This window comes from Camarhynchus parvulus, chromosome 2 (genome assembly GCF_901933205.1).
Source record: "Camarhynchus parvulus chromosome 2, STF_HiC, whole genome shotgun sequence".
NCBI lineage: Eukaryota > Metazoa > Chordata > Aves > Passeriformes > Thraupidae > Camarhynchus > Camarhynchus parvulus.
The window spans coordinates 63,979,351-64,001,758 of NC_044572.1; the positions used below are offsets into that span (position 1 = coordinate 63,979,351).

A 22,408-nucleotide genomic window follows, 5' to 3' on the forward strand; every position below is an offset into this window, starting at 1 on the left:
TTTAATCCTAAAACAATTAAAATCCCGTTGAATTCAATGAGTGTTTGCTTGAATAATGTCTAAGTAGATTGTCTGGGGGATTTTTTTTTCTCAGCCTATCTGAATACTTAGTGCAGGTCTTTTGATTTTTTTTTCTTTATGGGGAAGTCCTCACCAGGGATGTGATCATGCTGTTTTGATGGGGATTTGAAGATAAAAAAATTAAACAGAAATTTGGGAAAGCCAGCATGGTTTGTCCAATATACTTTTTCCCAAGCATGTTTGAGAGCATGGAAAGCATCCAAGTAGGGCCCAGGGAATGTAAGTCTGAGCATGTTTCAGATGCCTGAGCAGATAATCTCAAGCTGAGACCCCTGAAGCATTTCCCTGTGGTGTGCACAAGTAGCTGGTTTGTCAAGGTGTATTTGCACCTTCTCTAGATTTCCCAGCAGTTAAAGGTTTTAAGTAGTTAAAAAATTACTAAGTGCTTCATTTATATTCAGGCTCCAGTGCTGTTATTTGCATAAGTGCCTACAGAGAAGAGATGAGAATGACATGTCAGGTGGGCTATAAACAAGGAATCAAGCTCTACCCTGTGTTAAGAAAGGGTTAGAGAATTTTGCTTTGCCTTGCAAAGTGTGCTGGCGTACACAGGAATGCAGGTCTTTCTTGCTTGGCTTGCTGTTAAGCACATTGCCCATGGATTGAGTGATGCAGAAACTTTATAGTGCCAAATCAAAGGCCCCAACTGGCCAAAGTAACAGAATAAACACTCAGAAATTTATAAGAGCTCACTAGGAAAGTTACCTTCAAGTCAGCACATGTGGTCTTTGCAGAAGAGGTTCTATATAATGGAATCTTAGAATATCTCTTAAGTTGAAAGGGACCCATAAGGAACATTGAGTCCAAATCCCTGCTCCTTGCAGGACTACCTGAAGCTTTCCTATGAAGCAAATGTGAGTCCAGTGTCAAGCATGGAAGAAATGCATCTATTTCAAATGCCATGAACACTGCTACAGCAACATTTATATCTGCTGTAATATATGCACAGACATGGCCCCAGTCCATAAACCCCAATGACTAACTCCGTGCAAATAAAATTAATGTAATATTAGTACATAATGAAAATTGATATCATCATTACAGTCTTCTCTCATTCTGATGAACTGCCCTGGTTCTGCTTAGGTGGCACTTGCTTACCTGCAGGCATCATTATAATCTTTTTGGGAGTCAGCAGGGTTATTTTCCCAGCCTAGGCACCATACATCAGGAGCTCTGTACAAAAGAATCCAGCATAGCTTTTTTTTTTTCTTTTTTTTTCCAAGACAAGCAGTTCCTTGTTTTTCTGTTTGTTGGAAGGGGTTTAGAGACCGCTAGCCCTGCTGCAATCACTGGTGTGAGCTCCCAGCTCATGGTAACCCTCTTACTTCTTGAGCCTGATTGCAGCTGTGGCACTGCACATGTGAGCTGCGTGTGTCTCCTTAGCGAGTGACACCTAAGCTGTTGCTGGAGATAGTGCTCATGTCACCAGCAGCAAGGTGCCTTGCAGGTTTTTCTCTCATCATGCATACAGTTGCTTAAGTGAAGTTTGGTTTAGCCTATGACCACAGGGCAGCCAAGGCAGAAACTACCCCAAACTGCTTTTCTTCCCCAACGTATTTGAATGTTTAAGTTTTGTTTTCAAAGGAGTTGTGTGAAAAATAAGTTCTATCAGTGAGGATACACCAGCCTAAAAACTGGAATCGGTGTGATGGACCAGAGCCATAAATGAACTGAGGCCCTGGCTTTAGGGGTGTACAGTTCAGGTACATGTGTTTTTACTGTAGAGATATTTCCCATCTAATAGTTGTGAAGTGCAATTTGTCCCAGTTGACTGTAGAATTTAACAGTGCATATATGTTCTTTAACTTGATAATATTTTGATGCAGAGGAAGAGGTGTAGGGTTTGTAAAATCTCTGTAAGCCATTGGATTGCTGGGGCCAAATGAGCTGTTGCTCATCAGCAGGGCAGTGTATCACTGCCTGTGTGCATTTGCTGTCTGTTCCAGTCACAAAGGAAAACACGTTCCTCCAGCCACTGTTATTTTCCTTCACACTTACAGCAGACTAAGAATACACACATGGCCTGTTAATGCAAATCAGATTGTGAGCTGTGACTCACTATGTTGTAGTAACTTGATTTTTTGCAACAGATATGCATATCTGTGATTAACAAAGATTGTCTTGGCCAATGTTAGAGCTGTGACTAAAGCCAATCTTGTTAGGCATTCATCATCCTGATTTATTTCCTTGTCAAAAGGTTTCTTAAATAAGGTTTCTTCGAAGAAACATTGTCATGCTATCAATTTTCCCTGGCAGATGTACTGATGGAAATAAATGTATTTTTTCATGCCACTCAAGAACTGAATGACAGATCATGCACCAAATACAATAAATGTAACTATTGTTTTTATTGTTACTATGATCATTACTATATCACAAGATGGATGGCAGCAGCATCTCATAAGAGCAGAGACATATCTACATATTAATAAAAATCCTACTCCCATATGAAAAGGTTTTCAAATCACCTGAGTGATTGTTTTTTTGAGATGGCCCAGACATCATTCCTCATTTCCCAGAACAGTGCAGCCTTCTATTCAGTTTTCCACTCTTCCTGCAGATCTATTGTTTTGTGAGGGATTCAAAAGCTTTTAGCCACTGTGCATTATGTGTGATGTGTGATTCACATATCTCCACATGTAATGCATCACAAAATAGTATCAGCCCCATAGAACAGCCTGTCCCAGTATTGCATTGCTCTAGGCTAATGTACTGTTGGGCAACAGCTTAATTCTTACACATATCAAACTTTAACACAGATACTTTTTCTTAATTGTCCCTTCTTCCTGTCCAGTCTTTGGGTAGAGAAGGGTGCTAATTTTCTCTGAAATCTATTTCTTCCTCCTCCATTATTTATTTATTTTGCAGAAAAGATGCTAGCAGGGCATACAAAAAATTGGACTGAAGTTGATCCTTTCAGGATGAGCCTCCAAACAATGGGGATGTTGCTGATCCCATTAGGGCTGGCTGTGTAGCTCCTGGAGTGGCAGGAGCACCTCTGGGTTTTTGCACCAGCCCCTTGAAGTGCCCTTCTTTCCACCTTGGTGGTGTTTTTACTTCCAGCTCCCTCTCCTTTCCCTTTCTTCGTTTACTCAGCCACCAGACCTTCCTGCTTTTCTCTGCTGGATTTCTGCTGATGCTTGCTCATCTGGAGTGACTCTAGTGGCTGCCTTGGATTCCCTAGGGAGCCCCAGGAGGGAAGAAGGACTATGGACTTCACCTGGGTCCTCCTGATGCTCATTTTGCCAGTCCCTTTCCACTGCTCCAACATGCAGATGAACTTTGTATCAATGAGCACAATATCCCTCCTGTCCTTATGGCAGTTTTGTGTCAACAGAGCCAAATGAAGACACTTTTGAAACAGAAGAAATAATGTCACCTTCTTTTAGGTCTGTGTGTCTCCTTTGTAATCAATGGTTTAGTATGGTTGCAGCTCAGATCTCTTAAATAGTCTTCTGGGTTTTCCAGGGAGTGATGAACTTGGAAAGAAAAGAGAACTTCATTACCAGCCTCTGATTTTCTTCAGACCGTTTAAATATTGGAATGAGTTGATAAGATAACTGAGAAAGTTTTTTACAGGTCCTGGCAAAATTAAGCCTCCAAATGTTGTCTTTTTTGCAGATTCCAAAGAAAGGGATAGAAGGGAATGGTTCAAATAACTGTGAGGATTTCCGAGGTCATTGTTAGGTAAAATACACAGCTCTCTCTATGGATACAGTTTGTGTCAAAGATCAGTTTAGCTGTAGGGAACCAGAGGCTGGCTCCAGGTGCCTTACTTAGTTTCTAAGATGGTTTCTGTGCACAGCCCCATAGTTGACAATGTGCGTACATTTGTGCAGAAGAACAAACTTCTGGGTATCAATTATTTAAATGAGAAATAGTGTATTTTGATTTAGGCCATTTATTTTGACCATGGTTTTTGATAAACTCCCAGGGAAAGGTCTTCCTCTGATTGTGCATAGGATCCAAAGGCAGCAAGAGCAGCTGCAGTGGTGAAATCTGAGAAGAAACGCCCATATTTATTTATTGTATGCTTGTTAATGATAATGTGGATTGTTACCATTTGGAATATAGTTTTGTATTAGTTTCTTTTAAAAAAAAAGTGTTTGAAAAACTATAATAAGTTTAAGTCATCCATTTGAAATAACCTGGTAAGTGTGCTCTTTTCACCACTCCAGTATTTTCTGAAACCCTCAGACCGTCCTTTGAAAGTTGACAGCTCCACTTTCTTTTAGAAAGATTTTATTGTTTTTTTTTTCTGTTGACAGATTTAGCTCAGTTCACCAAAACCTTATTTTTTATTTCTCTCCCTCTCACTCCCCCATCCTGATAAAGAGCAGTAGGTAGCAATTGCTAACTAATGAATCTTTCTGGTGCCAGTGAAGGATTTGATTATATGTCCAGACTCCAAATAGAGCCCTTTTTTATTTTCTTGTGAATAGAAAGAAGAGAAAATATTGTATTGGAGCCTCATGTTTTAAGCAGAACATACAGAGGACTAGTCTTACTTCAGTTCAGAGACAGACACTTGTTTTTTAAATTAGTTGGAGTTTTTTAATGTGAAAATATTTGTCTCCTTATTTGAAACAATCAGAGCAGATGGGGAGAAAAAGCTGATGTTGAAGGTTTCAGAATTGATGATGCCTGTGCTGGTTACAGCCATTCTACCTTTCCTGTGCTGTGAGTTCTGCTCATTTTCAGCTGTGCAGCACAGGGATGATATAGGGACAAAGAAACTTGGGCCGCTGGTAGCCAAGGAGCTTGAAAGGAGCTTTATCTGTAAAATGAAGAGATGCAAATTCCAGGAACTCCAGAGTCAGTAGTTAAATTCTTACTGTAGCTCCTCACTCTTTCCCTGCACTTACATGGAAAAAAATGTAAATACTACTACCCTGGACTGTATCTACTCGCCTCTCACTTCTGGGCTTATCTCCAATTCACAAGGACTTCCCTTTTTAAAATGAAGACTGAGGATTGCAAATAAATCACATGGCTTCCTGACAGAATTAAATACTGTTAGGTGGGTGACAAGCCATTAGAGCTTGGTTATGATTTGACTTTTCAACATTAAGATGTTTAGAGAGATCTTCATTTGACTGGTAGCACAGACAATTTTTTTCTAATTGCTCAGCTGCTTCTATAGAGTTGGTTACACATGTGCTTCTTCAGAGAAGATCAGTGTTCTTCAATAACTTTCTTAAAAAAAGGCAGACTGGTACCTAAGTTGTTAAGGTTTGACTTGGGGGATGCACCTTGCTACGTGAGATGCACCTTCAGCTTTGGACTTGGCTGGCCAAGAGTGAGCCTTCCCCAGTGCTGGCACCACACTCTAGAGCGGAGCCAAGCTGGGAGGCCAGAGTGAAGACTGTGTGGAGCCCTCAAAAGATTAACATGTATTTAAAATATTTGTCATTTTACCTGAGAAGTCAAGAAATCAATGCTCATTAGTTGGCTGGTTAAGAAGTGTAGCACTGTGTACCAGAATTCTTGATGCAGGTGGAAGAGATGTGTATTCTTTCATAGGATGAGATTTATCCAACTGTGTTGCTTATCAGCATGGACAGATATATTTCACTTTCTTGCTGAAACAAGCTGGCTGCATTTCCCTGCTTTTATGTAATTAATGAAGTTTTTGCTGTCTGTTGTGGTGCGATTTTCAAAGACACATGAAACAGCAAAACACGCTGGTAGAATGACAAACAGTAACAATTCATCCTTTCTTAGAGTCTTGTCCAACAGTGGGGAGAGGATTAGACCACAGCCCCAGACTAGAGAAGAAGGGGGTCAGTTCCCAGAGAAGCCCCCCGCAGCACCTGCAGTCAGAGCACACCATTCCATGAGATTGAGTGTTGGGAAGGGAGATTTTCCTTGCACTCTGCTCTCTGTTCTGCCTGATGCTGCTATAGAGAATGGCTCAAAGGGAAGGTCCCTTTTCTTCCTTCTCCTTTTGAGAAGGGAGTGGAGGGAAGAGAGCAGAAAAATGGTGTTTTGATCTGCCTTTTTCTCATTCTGGTGGCATAAACACACCAGAGTATTTCTCTAAAATAAATTAAGCAAACCTTTTATGTTCTCTCCCTGCTTCCAGAAAGCTAATGTGGCTGCTTGCAGATTTGCAGCTATGGAGGAGACAAAGATCTGTGGTGCACACAGACTCAAGTGCTGAGCACTGTTATGCTGAAAGAACTGCACAAGCTTTAATAGCATATAAAAGCTTTCTGGGCATCAAGCAAAAAGCTGTTTAAATCCCTGACAGGGATGAGAGAATGGCACGTATTATCAGCATATGCACAGAGACAGAAAGTCTCTCAGAACATTTGCATTTTGGATTTGCTGAAATGACGAGGTTTCAACCTTTCCAAAAAGGTTGAAATGGTGGAAGGAGTAATTTTAAGACTTCAATTTCTCCCTGTCCCCATATAAATATTTAGGGCTCTTCCCTTTCCTCTGCACACGTGCCTGAGTTACACGGATCCCACTGGCAATTTTCTCGAATGTACGGAATGTAAAAATCCATAGGCTTCTCTTTCAAATTAATAATCATAATTTCATACTCAGATGTTGACAATCCCAAGTATTCCTTGCCCCATATGGCGAAGGACTGACCCCCACCATGCATGGCATGGAACACTCAGCAAAAAGATTGTCCCCAGGCTGCAATTCCTCATGAACACAGATCCTTTTCCTAGCAAGTACATGTGTGGAGCTGCATATCTTGAGACACAGTGCGTGGACAGACCTCAGATAAAATGTGGCAGGCGTCTGTGAGGCAGAATGATACAAGCTGAACTGGAGCAGAACGTGATGCTTTTGTGGATCAGGTGAGCAGGTCAGATAATGAGTAATATATATTGGTTGTTTGGGGGAAAATTGTTATATCAGGAAGGTTTGACTCTAGGGATGTTTTGTCTAAGATTTCCCTTATTTTGCTAACTAATTTGCCAGACTGAAATCTCTCTGCAAAGAGACCGTGTAACTCAAGGATTATTACATTAGTGATTTGTATCAAGTGGCATAGCTGGAGTTACCAGTTAGAGGATATAGGTCGGGCAGGTGGATGAATGCTTTCTCCAATATCAAACAGATGCAGCAAAAAATTATTCAGGGGCAGGAAAAGGAGTGCTATTAGTTGACATTATTGAAAATATCAACTCAGTCACCTATAACCATCTGTAAAGATGAGAGAGAAAAGTAAGAAAAGACCATGGCCACTGAATAGAAGATTCTTGCCTAATTTAAGAGGAAAAATGAGTATGTTTCTACCTATCTGATTAAGGAGAAGGTGAATAGAAGCAAGTTGAAGAAAGGTATTTCCCTTCTTGTCAGTGACTGCCACTTCAGCAATGACAGCCCTCCCTCCCTCCAGTTTTAGCTACTCAAATAGCAGCAGACAAAGACTGGGAATAGGCAGTGTGGATAAGCTGGTTTTTGAATGTTTGGACTGTGACCCCTTTCTTCTTCCAGTCAGGCTGTTAAATATTCATGTAAGTGGGCTCAGATAGATCCCTGCCATCTGTCTATACTTACATGACTTCATCCAAACAGCTCCAAAACATGTAAAATTTTATACTCTGAACAGCTCTTAAAAGAAAAAGAGATTTTTTTAAAACTACCTGAAGGGAACAGGAATGAAAATACAATGTGATTTAGCAAGCAAATTTATTCATCTGGACTCCATCAGCAAGGACCCAAATTCAGCTCTTTTAAGTGCCAGGCCCAGCTGTAGCCCAAGGCTCTCCAGGTAAAGGTCATATTTAGTGTCATAGTTTATATACAAAGTGTTCCACAGCTTACCTAATATTGATCATTAAGCATAAAAAAGTCTCTGTATGCAACTAAGAAGGAAACTGGAGATTCTGTCACTATGTGTGTGTGGGTACATAATGGAAGTATTTGAGGAGGAGAAATCAGTAATAAGTCCATTTAGCCTGCACTGCATTCAGCTGCACACCTTGATGACCAGATAAAAGGGGCTGTCATGCAAGCTTCAGTAAACAGTGTGCCATATGGACAATTCCATGAGGGAACAGATTGTCACAACTACATTTGACCTGTTTTAGAGCAATCCTGTCCCTTGGCACCATGGATGCACTGCTGACATTTCAGCAGAACTGCTTCAAAAAACACTTGAGTGCCATTGTCAGAATAGTGGGGCATTTTATGAGTAAGAAGCAATTTCTTCATTTTAAATTAAGCAGCAAGCCCAGTACTTCTCTCCTCAGAGCCTCTTAAAACAGTCTGAGCAGGAAAGAGGGAGAGACAAGAGTACTGAGAAGACAAAGCCAGGCTTTTCAGTGTACCTGTGTTAAGTTACTGAATACATCCACTTGTGTCATTCATACCCTTCAGGGATTTGAGTCTGAACCTCAGATTCAGCTCACAGAAACCCCTGCATTGGCACGTTGTCACAGAAGAGATGTCTATGAGATGGCTGAGGTGGGTGATTGGTTTCATACCTGCTCCCAGAAGGGAGCTTACTTTTTTCTGTTCAGGCCCTCACCTTTGAGCTCTTTTTAGACAGGAATGCTTTTTGAAAATAAAAAGGATCACATTTTCACTGTGGTGCTTAAAAAATTCTTACATGTATTTTGGAAGCATGCCAGAGTGGGTCTTTATGCCTCGGAAACATTTCAATATGGTGTTATTCTTTTAGGGTCTTTCTCCTTGGCTTAGTCTTTAAGAATAGCCTTGAGGCTTTCAGCTTACTCCATTGATAAAACTTTATTGATGATTTTTTTTTTCTCACCATTTCAGGCATTGGGAAGAACGTCATCTGTGACCGAACGGCAACTCCCCTGGATGCCTTTAGGATGATGACTGCGGCTCATTACTACCCAAAGCTCATGAGCATCATGGGGAACGTTCTGCGCTTCCTGCCTGCTTTCGTGAAGATGAAGCAGCTGATCCAGGAGGGCTACGTGGGGGAGCTGCTGGTGTGCGAGGTGCAGGTGCACAGCGGGAGCCTGCTGGGCAAGAAGTACAACTGGAGCTGCGATGACCTGATGGGAGGTGGGGGCTTGCACTCGGTGGGCACCTACATCATCGACCTGCTGACCTTCCTCACCAGCCAGAAGGCCGTGAAGGTGCACGGGTTGCTCAAGACCTTTGTGAAGCAGACGGACCACATCAAGGGCATCCGGCAGATCACCAGCGATGACTTCTGCACCTTTCAGATGGTCCTGGAAGGGGGCGTGTGCTGCACGGTGACGCTCAACTTCAACATCCCGGGGGAGTTCAAACAGGACATCATCGTGGTGGGCTCGGCGGGACGGCTCACTGTGATAGGCACTGACCTCTACGGACAGAGCAACAGCTCTCCTCAGCGGGAGCTCCTGCTGAAGGACTCCACGCCAGTCAGCAACTCCTTGCTTCCGGAGAAGGCCTTCAGTGACATCCCATCCCCCTACCTGCGGGGCACCATTAAGATGGTCCAGGCTGTCCGGCAGGCCTTTGAGGACCAGGACGACAGGAGGACCTGGGACGGGAGGCCCCTTACAATGGCTGCCACTTTTGACGACTGTCTGTACGCCCTGTGTGTGGTGGACACCATTAAAAAGTCAAACCAGCTGGGGGAGTGGCAGAACATTTCAATCATGACTGAGGAGCCAGAACTGAGCCCGGCATACTTGATCAGCGAAGCCATGCGGAAGAGCAGGATGTCTCTGTACTGCTAGCTCCTCTGAGCTCCTAGGAATGAATAGGAACCAGACAGCTCTTGAAGGAGATGGTAATTCAGCCCCTGTGAAGGGCTTGGGTGTCTTAGCAGAGGATTACAGGAGAAGGAAATGCAGTGTCTGGATCAATTAAATCTGTTGGCAGCTAAATGCCAAACTGATGTGGTCCTTCGAAATGCCCAGAACAGACAGGAGACGTAAGAGCTGATAAACTTAACTGTTTTAATAACAGTATTAGCTGGCTGATTGCAAAGATATATCATGGACTCATCCCCTGCTTGCAGGTGCTTTAGATTATCCAATTGTGTTTACTGTGAAAGGTTGGGAAGATCCTTTTTAGATTTTCCTTACCTACCAGAGGGCTGTGAAGGTACTGTCATGTCGTTAAATTTTCTGTAGTGTCTGACATGAATGTTTCCTACCATGACAGCTGACACCACCATGTTATATTACTACACCTCCAACCAACACACAGAATAGCAGGACTTGATGTGAAAGTGTTGCAGGATTCAGAAAATCTTGGCAGTTCACTTTTCATACAGCCTGTTAGAAGCTTCTCTGTGTTGGTTTAATACTTGTTTTTTGTTTGGTTTGGTTTTGATTTTTTGTTTTGTTGGATTTTTTTTAAAGCACAATTAAATAGGAAAATGTGTGGCTTTTAAAACAAAGCAGTCCTCAACCACAGTGCATATGCCCGGGTATTTGGGGAGGGAGGCTCTTCTGTGAGCTCCTGGTAAGTGTCAGTGTTACGGGTTTTCTGATTAAAATGGGTGATGGAAAACCTTCATGGATGGCAGGTGGCACAACCTCATAACGATAATGGGGTTTATTATACAGCCGAACTCGGGCTAGTCTTACAAAGATTTGCACAAAATTTCCTGTGTTTGGGACTGACTTTCGAGTGAATTCATCATGCATTTTGGTTTTAGGTGGGAAATGGTAGGAATATAACCCAAAACCATACGATGTTTGGTTGCATACACAAGTGGTGTTCTTTTAAACCACTGTGAACTCGCACTTGAGAGATGCACACCGACAAGTAATTTCACATCCCTCAATCCAGAAGTGCTCACCTCCAAGTGGTAAGTGTGAGTGAAAAACAAAAGGGATGAGAAAATTTCCCATCTATTTACAAGGAAAAAAAATTACATAGGACCCCCAGCCTTCTCACCTCCTTAAAGTGGCCAGCTACTGGTACTGTATTAATCATTCCCTGTCACCAGTGCAGGGGTGGACAAACTCTTTTGCTACGTTTGTCCTGATCTTCTTTTTAATATTTTAGATTGCAGTCTTGAAATAATTATTCTTTTGAGAATATCTTCTTGAAAGAATATAGTGAAAGGCACATGATTTATCCCAGTAAATAGGGATACTGTTTTTCTGTGTAAAGCTGCTCCAGTGCTGATGTGTTTACAGCGCTAGGTCTTGAGATAGTAAAAAAGTAGAACACAAGCATATAGCACTAAATCATATTAAACTTGAGAAAAACCTTTTCAGGGTTTTTTGTTAATTTTGACTATGGGAAGTAAGAGAACACTGGGGTGAGCAGTAAATATAAAGAGAAAATATGTTTTTGAACAGGAGGGCATCAATAATGTTGTTCATCTTATCTGGCTTTAGTCAGCTCAGAGTTGGATGTCTTGTTCTGATCAGCAAGAACACTGCAGTCAACACAGAGAGAGCTCTCCAAAGGCTGACTCAGTTCACCCTAGGATTAATATAGAAAGAGGTGCCCACTGGAAATGCCTGTCTTCCTCCTTTGCAGAGAATCTTGGCCTCTAAATTTTGGTGTGGCTGAAGTTAGGAAACTTGACTCGCAGCCCAAAATTGATTCATATGTGCTTAATATTTCAAGAGCATATATATGACCTTTTGTTAAATAGTCCCCAAAGTATGGTAGTGTGACTGATGAAGGAATAATGTAATACGGCAAAACCACACCCAAGGGGGGAATTGTTTCTATCCATGTTGTTCTGCCAGTTCTAGCAACTCTCTCTGGGGCTGTTTCGGCTAAAACCTTGGGCAAGGCTTCATCATTCCTTCTTGGAAGCAGCCCTTGACAAATTTGGTTGTTTTTCTTTAAAATGGGTTTCTCTGAGAATTCCAGAGGTAGTATCTGTGCCCATAGGAATCTCCCACTGCAACTATCATGCTATATACCATACTGTCCACTTCCTGCCCTGAAAAGTAAATAACACATAAGAGAGGATTTGATCAAGAAATACCTGTCTCCTGAAAAACAGAATTACCCCCAAGGGGATTAAGCGAGTTTTCATACAGTGAAGCAAAACCCATTTACTGAAAAGATTGGCTAGTTCAAGTCATGAATGCAAGCCTCGTGGATAATTAACCATGTCTAGTTAAACATCATCCAAAAGTGGAACCAAACATGGACCAAAATGTTTGTGAATCTTGCTTCTCAGTTTGGTGATTGTGCTGGAGTTGCTGTTCATGTCTTTGCCCTTCTTTATGGTTCACAAATGTTGGCTGTGTTTCCTCTCTGTGTTTTCTTCTTTTCCCTGTCTTTCTGGGTTTTGTGATGCCAGTTAGAATCCTTTCCCCTGCCCCTGCAGTGAACAGGCGAGACACAGTGAGTAAGGATAGTACTACTGAGCTCAAGCTTTCTGCCCCAGACACAAAGGTTTAGGTGACAGGCATCATCCATCCTCTGTGCAGACCTACTGATGCAGCAGAAAGAAAATCCAATGCTTTGGTTACACAGACATCTGATGCTGCTGTCTGTGCTGGCTTGCAAATGTGTCGAATCTTGTACAGCTCCTTGTGCTGGCCCAGAGAGAGCAGAGACAGAGTGGGACACCCTCTTGTAATGGTAGCAGAGATGCTACATTTATCTTACCTAACTGGCATGGCAGCAGGAGCTGCATGCATTCAGGATTGTACAGCAGTTTTTCCATTCTCTGGGAGGTGAAGGTGCTGCAGTGTCAAGTGTAAACTGACTAAACTTCCACCTGGCTTGGAAGAGAAAAGAATTGGTGTATTTATTGAATGTGTATTGTTATTCTGACAAATAGTTTCTTTATAGTCTGGGATTTTTTCTTGGCAGCATCCAGCCCTCTGTTCCTTTGGTGCAGTTGAAAGTACATTGAATTTGCCCTAAGTAGCCTCTGGAGTTGAAGTTGGGTTTAGGAATTTGGGCAGCAGATAGCAGAGATGTACTTGATTGAACTCAGAAGTGATACCATCCCAGGAAACATGTATTTGACATTGCACTTTTAATGCTGTGCCCCAAGGTTTGAGATGAATGCTGCTAAATTGGTGCAGGCCTAGGAGCCAAACTGCAGCTACTGCTGGAATTTACAGTAGCCCCCAAACGAACTTGTTCATACACTAGATAAGAAATTTCATTCCTCTTTCCCAGGGCTGCTATTGGAGAGGCTCTTTCCTTTGCCATCAGCCTGTGCACATAGGATACTGATCCTTTTGGGCTGTTGCCAAAGACAGAAAGAGCCAAAGGGTGAGCTTTGATGTTCTGCAGGGCTCTGTTCCAGTGCTGGGACAGTCAGCTGGGAGAGGGTGTCTTATTTCCCATTGGCATTGCATTGGGATTCACACCAGGGGTAGGGCAACCCTGCACTGTGTGACAGCAGGGCACAACTGAACTCCTTAAAATGTGCCCAGAGGGAGGATGGTGATTGCAGCAGGGAGCAGCAGGAAGGTGTCTGCAGGCTGGTACCTCTGTGCCTGCCCTGCAGGGAGGATATGCTGGTGCTGTGGAGGGTGAGGGCTGCACTTCCTGAGGGTGACAGCAGCAGCCTTGCTCCACCTCTGTGTGTGGGAGCCCAGGAAGGGACCCTGCCCTTGGGGAAGCAGAATCTGTCCCATATTCCTGCTGGATAGGCACATCCTCAGTGCTGATCTCAGTGGAGTCCTACATGGAATTGTAAGAACTCTGCAGGAGCTTGGGCTTTCCTACATCAAGTACCATACATGTGGTAAATCCGTAGTACTTCAGCTGCATAGTGAGAAAATCCCCAGTAGAAAGGAGGGGACCTTACCCATGCAGCCAGCATGGCAGAGAATTGGGCCGCGCCTTGATGAGTTTCAGCTCAGGCTGGGCTGCTCTGGAGCTCATCCTTTGCTTTGGCTGAAGCAAATCAGCCAAATTTGATTGAAATCCCTGCCCAGCCAGCATCAGGCAATCAGAAGCACTATCCACTTTGTACTAAGTGTTCCCTTCTTTTCCGTAACTTTCCAAAAAGTGACTGTACAAGTGAACTAGCTGTCCTGGAAGTTCAGCCATTCAAAAAATGGAGGCTTTTCTGCTGCATGTGGTCACAGCACAATGACAATTCAATTTCTTGTTTAGTTTTGTGTCCATACAGATGGAATAGACCCAGACAATTTAAAATTACTCACTGTTCTACCAAGAAAAGGCATATTTTATTTAGGTAAAGGTAAACGTAGTATCTTGATGTTGTTTTTGCAGATAATCAGAAAGGCATAATGACAGAACTTCTTGTTGCTGGGAATTTTTGTGTTTGACTTTTATTTATGTCTTTCAGCATAAAATATCACTCATTATGAAGTCTGTTCACTGCTAAGTTCTGTATTTACAAGCCAGAGTTGTGGCTTTGTGCAGATACTCCACACTGGTTTGGTGTTCCAGTGGCCCAGTGATGTACCCTTAGTATGTATGAAGCTCAACACTGGACTTTCAACGTCTGCAGTGATCTCTGGGTATCTGGAGCTAATTGTGAAATGGCAGGATTAATCAGGACAGCAGTTTCTTTTTGTTGTTGTTGAAGTTGTTACTTGTGGGGAGCAAAGTTTGTAAATTTTAGAGATGAAGTGTGACTGAATAATATTTGGCAGTCTTATCTGCTTTAAAATTTCTTCTTTTTTGAGCTGCTGGGTGAAGTCTGTCCAATAAAAATAATTTCCCCTTAACTGCCCACTTCCATTTGCTCATGAAAAGAAGAAATTTTAAAGTAAATGGGACTACACATAATGCTGCATTCATGAACTGATGTCAAAACCTCATGACTTAATGAGTGTATGAAGCCACAGTCCAAACAAGTAATGTCTTTTTTGAAGCTGCCAGATCGAGGCCTTGGGGTTGGGGAAAGAAGGGTATCAGCACAGGTCAGACTGAAATAGCTTTTATTCAGCATTTTGAATAAAATGAATAAACAGAATGGCTATGGTCAATCCAAAACTGAACACATGTTTGTATAAGGGTATTTATTTACATTTTTTAAATTTTGGGATTAAGTTTCTTTTTTAAGGAATGCTTTTTTGAAATGAAAGGTTTTAAAAATATTTTCTTATGTTTTGGCATGTGTGAAATAAATTGTTTGGGGCTGGGGGGTGTTGTTTTTTTTTGGTAGCCCATACTTTAAAAATCTCATCCATTTGTTTTAGGGATGTTCAGTGAATTGAGCTGCCCTTGGGCAGGTTCAGCTCTGAACCTGGACCCTCACAGTATCTTACAGTGACCCCGTTTTTAACATCGGAATTTGGCCTTCTGAGTTTCCTTTGTGTTTTCTTGTGGCAGTGGGAAAACTGATTCATTCCATGGAGTTGGCAACAGATCATCAAGGCACTTTTTGCAGCAATGCCAGCCATTGTCTTTAAAAGCACTTAACTCTATTGACTTGTTTACCTTGGTTATTTATGACCTTCCAGCCATGTGCTGTCCATTATTTGTTTTCCTTTTTTTATATCAGCCTTTGGACTCACTTCCCTGCCCTCTCTGTTTCTCATTCCATTGCAAACCTGGAGGCGAGCCTCCCTTGTTATCCCCTGAGCTCCTGCTCAGTCTGTGTTACACATGGCATACAGGGTGGCTAACTACAACTTGAAGTGACTTTTAATCCAGTCCATTACAGGATAGGTGAGCACCATGACTGCTCGAGTACGGGGCATTCCGAGTGCCCAGCCAGGGCAGGAATCAAAGCTCCTTGCTATGCTGTGCTTCACGAACAACACTCACTGTTTCTCTCCCACTGGTTTGCTTTTATTTGATTTTGAAAATGAGAAAATGTTCAATTTGTTGCTGTGTCAATATTAAGTATATATTTATTGTTTTTCAGACATACATACATACATATATATAAATGCTATATATATATATAATGTCAACGCATGGACATATGTACAGTAGATATTTTAAAGAGCTATTTATCAAGAAAAGTAAGTGTTATAAGTAAACAGAGTTTATATTTTATATATTATGTAGATAGCAAAAAAAAAAAAAAAAAGTGGTTAAATTATACTAGGACTTTTGGGGGTGGGGTTGGAGAAATGGGCAAGGACTGGTTCTAGCATTTTAAACAGCCAAACTACTTTGTACGGAAGCTGCCTGCTGTGCCTCTCGGCTGCAACATCTGTTTGTTTCTTCTTTTAGAAGATGATGTGCATTGTTACTTTTACATTGCTTGGGGAATGTAGTTAGTTTATTCTCAGCCAACTGGTATGTGCTGCTTAAAACATGGTTTCCTGCTGTTCTGCATACTTGCATTGATGGAATAAAAGGATCTTAACTGGCAAATAAAGATGTAAAAGGTTGTGATTCCAGCTGTCTGTGGTCTTTCCCCACACTTGTATTTTGGGGGGCATGTGTCTGTGTAATAACCATAACCTCTGCCTGGATTCTGGCCTGCCTGTTAAGTTCAGCATATCTAAAACACATGGGCTTTGTGCTTGGAGGTGTGGATTTTGATGGAGGGAGAGGAAGAATGAAGTTTAACACTCATTTAACACTCATTGAAGATTTTATGTATGGTAAAGACTGCACTAGTGCCTCTTGGGGGGATGTGTCTCAAGGGGACAGCTGCTTTTGTTGCCAAAGGATGCAAGTAAGTCCAATGTCACTGCAAAATTGGGACATGCCCCCCTTGCTGCCTGGAGATCCTTCCTCCTGAATTTTCTCTTTCTTCTGTATCCTTTCACTCCTCTTCCTACCTGACCAGCAGTACTGTGGAATGTTTTTGCCTTCCCAGTCCCCAGCTCCCTCCAGTGACTTGCCCATGCTTACCTCCATCCATGCTTCCATCTGCCAGGAGCTGTCTGCTTGTCTGGTGCTCCTTTTCTGCCCTGTATGTGTGAGTATCTGAAGTCTCGTAAGGATCTTCTTATTCCAGTCCCTCTTTTGCTGAATAAAACCTCACCTGGGTATGAAGGAGAAGAAATTCTGAGATCTGAGGGAAGATTTACTGCCTCTGTGATTGATGTGTAAAAAGGATAGAGCATTTCCTACATTGCCTTTAGAGCAGAGCACACAGAAAGATGCTGGATTCTACTTGTGTCAGTGCACATTCCATTCCCAAGCATTATACGAGTATGTAAATCTGAGGCACAGATCTGTGAAGGAATAGGAAATCATCATCACTTACAATGCACACTACTCTCAGATCACATAATCTTGTAAACTGTATATTTTTCATATATATAAAAATTTACAGAGTTGATATATTTTTTATAAAATTTACAGTGTGGTTTCATCACAGAAATGTAACATGTTAGCATCTTCTATTACTACCACTGCAATTATCATACTGTAAAGATGTACTGATATTTATATGCACATAAAATACTCTTAATCAGTTTTAATGCACATCATTTTCGTAGTCTGAAGAGAAGAAAAGCACAAGACAAGGAAGCATCAGTGCCAAGCTCTTCAGGAATTACAGTTTAATGTTTGCCTTGTCCTCATGAGTAAATGCAGTATAACCTTGCTCAGGTTTCCAGATCACTGTCCCCAACGTATCAATTAGGCACTGAATTAGAATAGGGCCAAATTTCATGGTATATCCTTTCCCATCAACTTCAGAGTAAAACAAGGCCTACTTGTCTTTAAAAGGCTAAAATGTAGAAATCTCTTGGAAACAGCACCTGGGGGAGCAATTACTGTGGAACGGTGTTGGAGGTACAGTGGGGTTATTAGTACAGCGTTCCAGTGCACAATATGTAACTGTACAGGTAAGTGAAAATGCAAGAGTGAGCATAAGCATTCCACACTAATGAGGCTGCACAAGTGCTAAGATAAACATTTCCAAACCTGTGTCAGCACACTGAGACACTTAAGTGCAGATTTATGAACCCAAGTGAAACTTCCGCTTTTAAAACAAACTGCAAAACTGTAGGTGAGGGGGAAGATCTCTTGCCATTTTCCCTAGTTTTTGAAGAACCAAGGCTTCCACAGTTTACCCTGGCTTGTCCTGCTGTTTTGTGGAGCCCCTATTGATTACCAGCTATGCAGCAAAAACAATGGGTGGCTTGTAGCCATAAATATTAATCAGAAGAATGTTAAATGCATTGCATTGTTCTCTTTGGCAATGAAGAGTTTGCTGGGGCAGGGGTTATTAAAACATGCTGCTGTGCCAAAGAGAAGATGCACTTAATGCTTTTGCTATTTATTCCTCTTGGGCAGCAGAAAGCCGTGGAGGTCTTTTGTGAGACCAGTGGAAAGCCTGTGTTTCGGAGCTGACACAGGTGATGCCCAGCACAGCTCCAGAGGGGAGACACAGCACAGCTCTTCCTAGGACAGCCTTTCCTGGGTTGAAGGCTGGGAGAAGGTGCCTTTCTGCTCAGTCTGCTGGGGCCCATGTGCCTGTGCTGGTCACAGCTGCAGTTGCCATGTTCAACATGGAAGGAGGAAATTTCCACCAGGCATCCCCAGCAGGCTGCCCTTGGAGTCACCAGACCTGTCACCTGTCCCACAGCACTGGCCTTGTCCAAGCTAAAACTCATGTCCTGCACATAATGCCTTTTCTAATGTATTTTCCCCTTGGGAGTGCTCCAACTACTGCATTTAGCACCACAAACCTTGGTGTGCACCACATCTTTGCTTTAAAATTAATCATTGCAGCTCCACAAACAGTTCCTGAGGGATGAGGCAGGGCTGCTGCCAAGCCCAGGGCACCACTCCTGGTTGTTCCTGCCTTCCCTGGGTACAGGTACTGGGGAGAATGTGTGAGGCCATCTGGTTAACACAGTCATGGATTTAGCTGAAAACTAACATTGTGAGGTTTTTATTAGGTTAGTTTTCAGGCAGAACAATTCCCTGGTCTGAGTCATTGTCAACAGAAATTTATGCCAAATCACTTCTAACAGCAGAATGTAAATAGAAACCAGTTTTGCTGACTGCCAGAGATGTGTTTTTTTCATCAGATCAAAAAGTTGGTAGAGTAACTACAGAATAATAAACATGTCCAAAAGAAAAGTTACTAGAGGAAAACAGTTTTAAGTTCTGCATGTCCCTACAAAAGGATTTACATGTAAGCAAGTGTTTCTGCCGTGGAGCCTCCTCCAGACATGGAAGTGGTGTGTATACAGATTCTAGAGAAATATTTCACATCCTTCTCCAGTCTGTTTTAATAACTCTGCCTTTCACAATTAATCACATCTTGCAGACTAAAGGCTTTTGCAGATTATCAGATCCCATCCAGGCAATGACAGCAGCCTCTGAATGCAACCAGTGTTGTCACTTGTGCAAGTAAGTTTTACCTGCTGTTGCAGCCAAACCTGGAAAAGCTGGGACCCACTTTTCAGACTTTGAGAAGGCAGAGATAGTTGGAAATGGAAATAGTGCTTGACAGGCTTCTTTACTTTCCCAATGCTATCCCTAAATTGCTCGATTTTATATTTTAACACTTCTTTTCAGTGGTGCTAGCTATGCATCTTATGGAAGTACCTGTGATGAAAAATGCCTTCCATTAGTAGTTGTGACAAGCTCTCCAGCTCAAGAAGGAAGGTAATCAGAATGTCAGATAAGTTAATCAGGATCAGGATAAAAAGCAGATTCAGAAGAAACCAGAACTTTCCAGGGCTCTGATGATTGACTCTATTCTGTTAATTATTAGGAACATCCCAAGCATGATTTCTGGCTTAGATCAGACTTATATTTGTCTAGATCCTTTCTGTGGCACTGTTAGAAAGTTAGCACAGAGCAGACATGATTCCCCCTAAGCAAACTGCTTGGAACCACACTCTTTTGGTGATTATGAAGTTAATAATTGGCATTCTGTGACAATAGGCCTTAGTGGCAGAGGGTGGGCCTCGGTGCTTCCTCTGCTGTGGTGGATGCAGCTGAATGTTGAGGACTGATTGGGAGAATGGAAGGATGTTGGGATTACAAAACTTGTGTGTTAAGAAATGAGTCTGTGTGTGTTGCAGTGTGAGGAAATGCAGGTATAAACTGTGCTCTTTCAGCACAAGATTTCTTGTTAAAATGGATTATCTTTTCCATTCACTTTTCTATGCCTTTTGCATGCAGGTCCATGGACAGCACAAACAACTTTCTGGGAGATGTCCTGCCCTTTTGTCTTACAGACCTTGATACCTGCAATTAATTCCTGTGTAGGCCTCCTGTGGAGCCAGGCCATCTATGAAGAGGAAAGGACTAAGTCACTTGCTGAATTGACAAAGCTCCCAGCTATCCACCCATGTTTGGAAAACTTTGTACTGCTTCATACATATGAAGTGTCTTATTAACAAATCCCCTCAAAATGAGCTGTTAGGATGATTCCCATTTTGCAGCTGGCAAGGTGAAGGCAGAAGTGAAATTGGTGAGATCATTCTCTAATGATTTTTTTTTTTTGACTTGCAGTTTCTAACCTGTTTTTAAGGCAGATTTTGGTAGGATTTTCCTCCTTTTATGGATGAAGTGATCAGAACTATTTAGCTTTATGAGATGATTTTTATATTCTTTACTGTGAGGACGGTGAGACACTGGCACAGATTGCCCAGAGAAGTTGTGAATGCCCCACCATCCCTGTCACTATTCAAGGCTAGGTTGGATGGGACATGGAGTAACCTGTTCTAGTGTAAGGTGTCCCTGCCCATGGCAGGGAGTTGGAATTACATGATCTTTAAGGTCTCTTCCAACCCAAACCATTCTATGATTCTATGACTTTAACACTAGTACTAGAAGATTTGAAATTACAGTTAATATTTCTATTTATAACAGGATCTCATTGGCATCACAAAGAAGGTAGATACCATTAGCCTCACCTTGTCTTTTGAAAATCAGAGACGAATGGCAACCCATGTTGCTCAAGGCCATGCAGAACAAGTCTATGACAGCCAGATCCACATGCTGCTGTTTTAATTTCTAGCTCCCTTTAAATAGTTCTCAACCCTAATATAATTCTAATTCATTATAATTAATATAATAAGTCATATATAATTAATGCCTAATATGCTGTTGCAGTTTGTGAATTCCAAATAAGCCTGGAATTGGCTGCACAGTCTCTGTTCAAATTACTCTATTTAGAACAGTGCTAGCAGCACCAAAGCCTACACCAGAAGCTTCACAGCTATGTGAATACATGTTGTGCAGTTCCATCTATGGAGAGCAAGGTGAGACTGCACTCTCCATGAACTGATTTTAAAACCAAGCTGATAAAATCAGCACCAGATCCATCTGCTGATGAGAAAACCACTAAAATAACCGATCAGGTAGCACAAAGCTGCACTTTCTATTGTGTGTTTTGAGAAAGGATGTTAGAGGGGTGTATCTGCCTGCACCCTATAGCTCACAATGCTCAGCTTGACAAGGATTTCTGGCCTCAAATGCTTCAGGGAACATTGCTTTCAGTTCCCAACAGAAAGTTCTCAATGATAATGGCTGCAAATCATTGTTTGTAGAGGCAGATGACAATCATCCTGGTGTAATTCAGAATTTGGTGGGGTAAATTGTCTTGTGATTTTTACAACTTTGCATTAAAGCAGGACACTGACAGTACCTCTAAAATCACAAGAATGCAGACCTAGAAGGCTGACAGAAAATCAGCATCAGTAGAGACGGGGAGACTTCTTTGTCCTGTCACAAAATAAACAGCCGTTCACCATTCCAGCTTTACAGCTCGTCTTCATATATTAAAACAAGCCTGCAAACCATGACTGATAAAATTTCGAGTCATTAATTAGTTGCTGCTCAATCCTTTATGGATGCTCTAGCAAAGGCCTCTGAGCTTCACTGAGACCAAAAGCCAGCTTGTGCACAGGGCTGCCCTCCCCCTGGGCAGGCAAGCCCCCTGAAAGAAAACGATTAAGTGACAAATTGTTCTTTGGAGGTACAAGTGCCGTGTCTGCTGGGTTGCTTTGGTTGGATCCAATCCTTTCACCTTTCCATCAGTGGTCCCAGTGAAACTGCTCGGTTGGGCTCCTCCTTTGAGCCTAGGCAGTACGGCGGAGCTAGGAATTAGTTTCCGTGGCCAAACATGCCGGCAGCTACTTGGGTGCTGTTCTCGGCACAGGTTGTGGCCAAGGAGGGTAGACATGGGGTGCAAAGCTTAATCATAATATAGTTTGGGTTGGAAGGGACCTGTAAAGCTCATCTAGCCCAATTCTCCCACAAAGAGCAGGGACACCTTCAACTAGATCAGGTAATCAGCCCCCCATCCAACCTGACAATCAGTGTTTTCAGGGGTGGGGCATCCACTGTAATCAGGGATACTTGGTTGAGTGAGGAAAACAGAGTCTAATTACCACATGCAGCTTGTTACCTTGAACTGGCTTCTAACCAGATTTGTGGCTTTGGTACAAAGAGAAAAATTGCAAAGACTGAAACTCATTCCTAATTTCTACTTGGTTTTGCATTTTGTTGCAGATACCTGCATATTTTTGCCTTGCCTCTAATCATCTATAGGGATCATAATAACTATACTTCATCCAAACACCACAACTCCTGA

At 42.2% G+C, this 22,408-nt stretch overlaps 1 protein-coding gene across 2 annotated transcripts in view; it reads left to right on the forward strand.

The window, feature by feature from the left end:
- GFOD1 (glucose-fructose oxidoreductase domain containing 1) overlaps positions 1 to 14,928 on the forward strand; it is a 69,208-nt gene extending 54,280 nt beyond the window's left edge. For both annotated transcript variants that reach the window (XM_030943242.1, XM_030943243.1), the window contains exon 2: positions 8,833 to 14,928. In XM_030943242.1, coding sequence (XP_030799102.1) covers positions 8,833 to 9,752 — 920 coding nt within the window. In that variant the 3' untranslated portion in view covers positions 9,753 to 14,928. The remainder of the gene's footprint in view (positions 1 to 8,832) is intronic.
- The last annotated feature ends 7,480 nt before the right edge of the window (positions 14,929 to 22,408 follow it).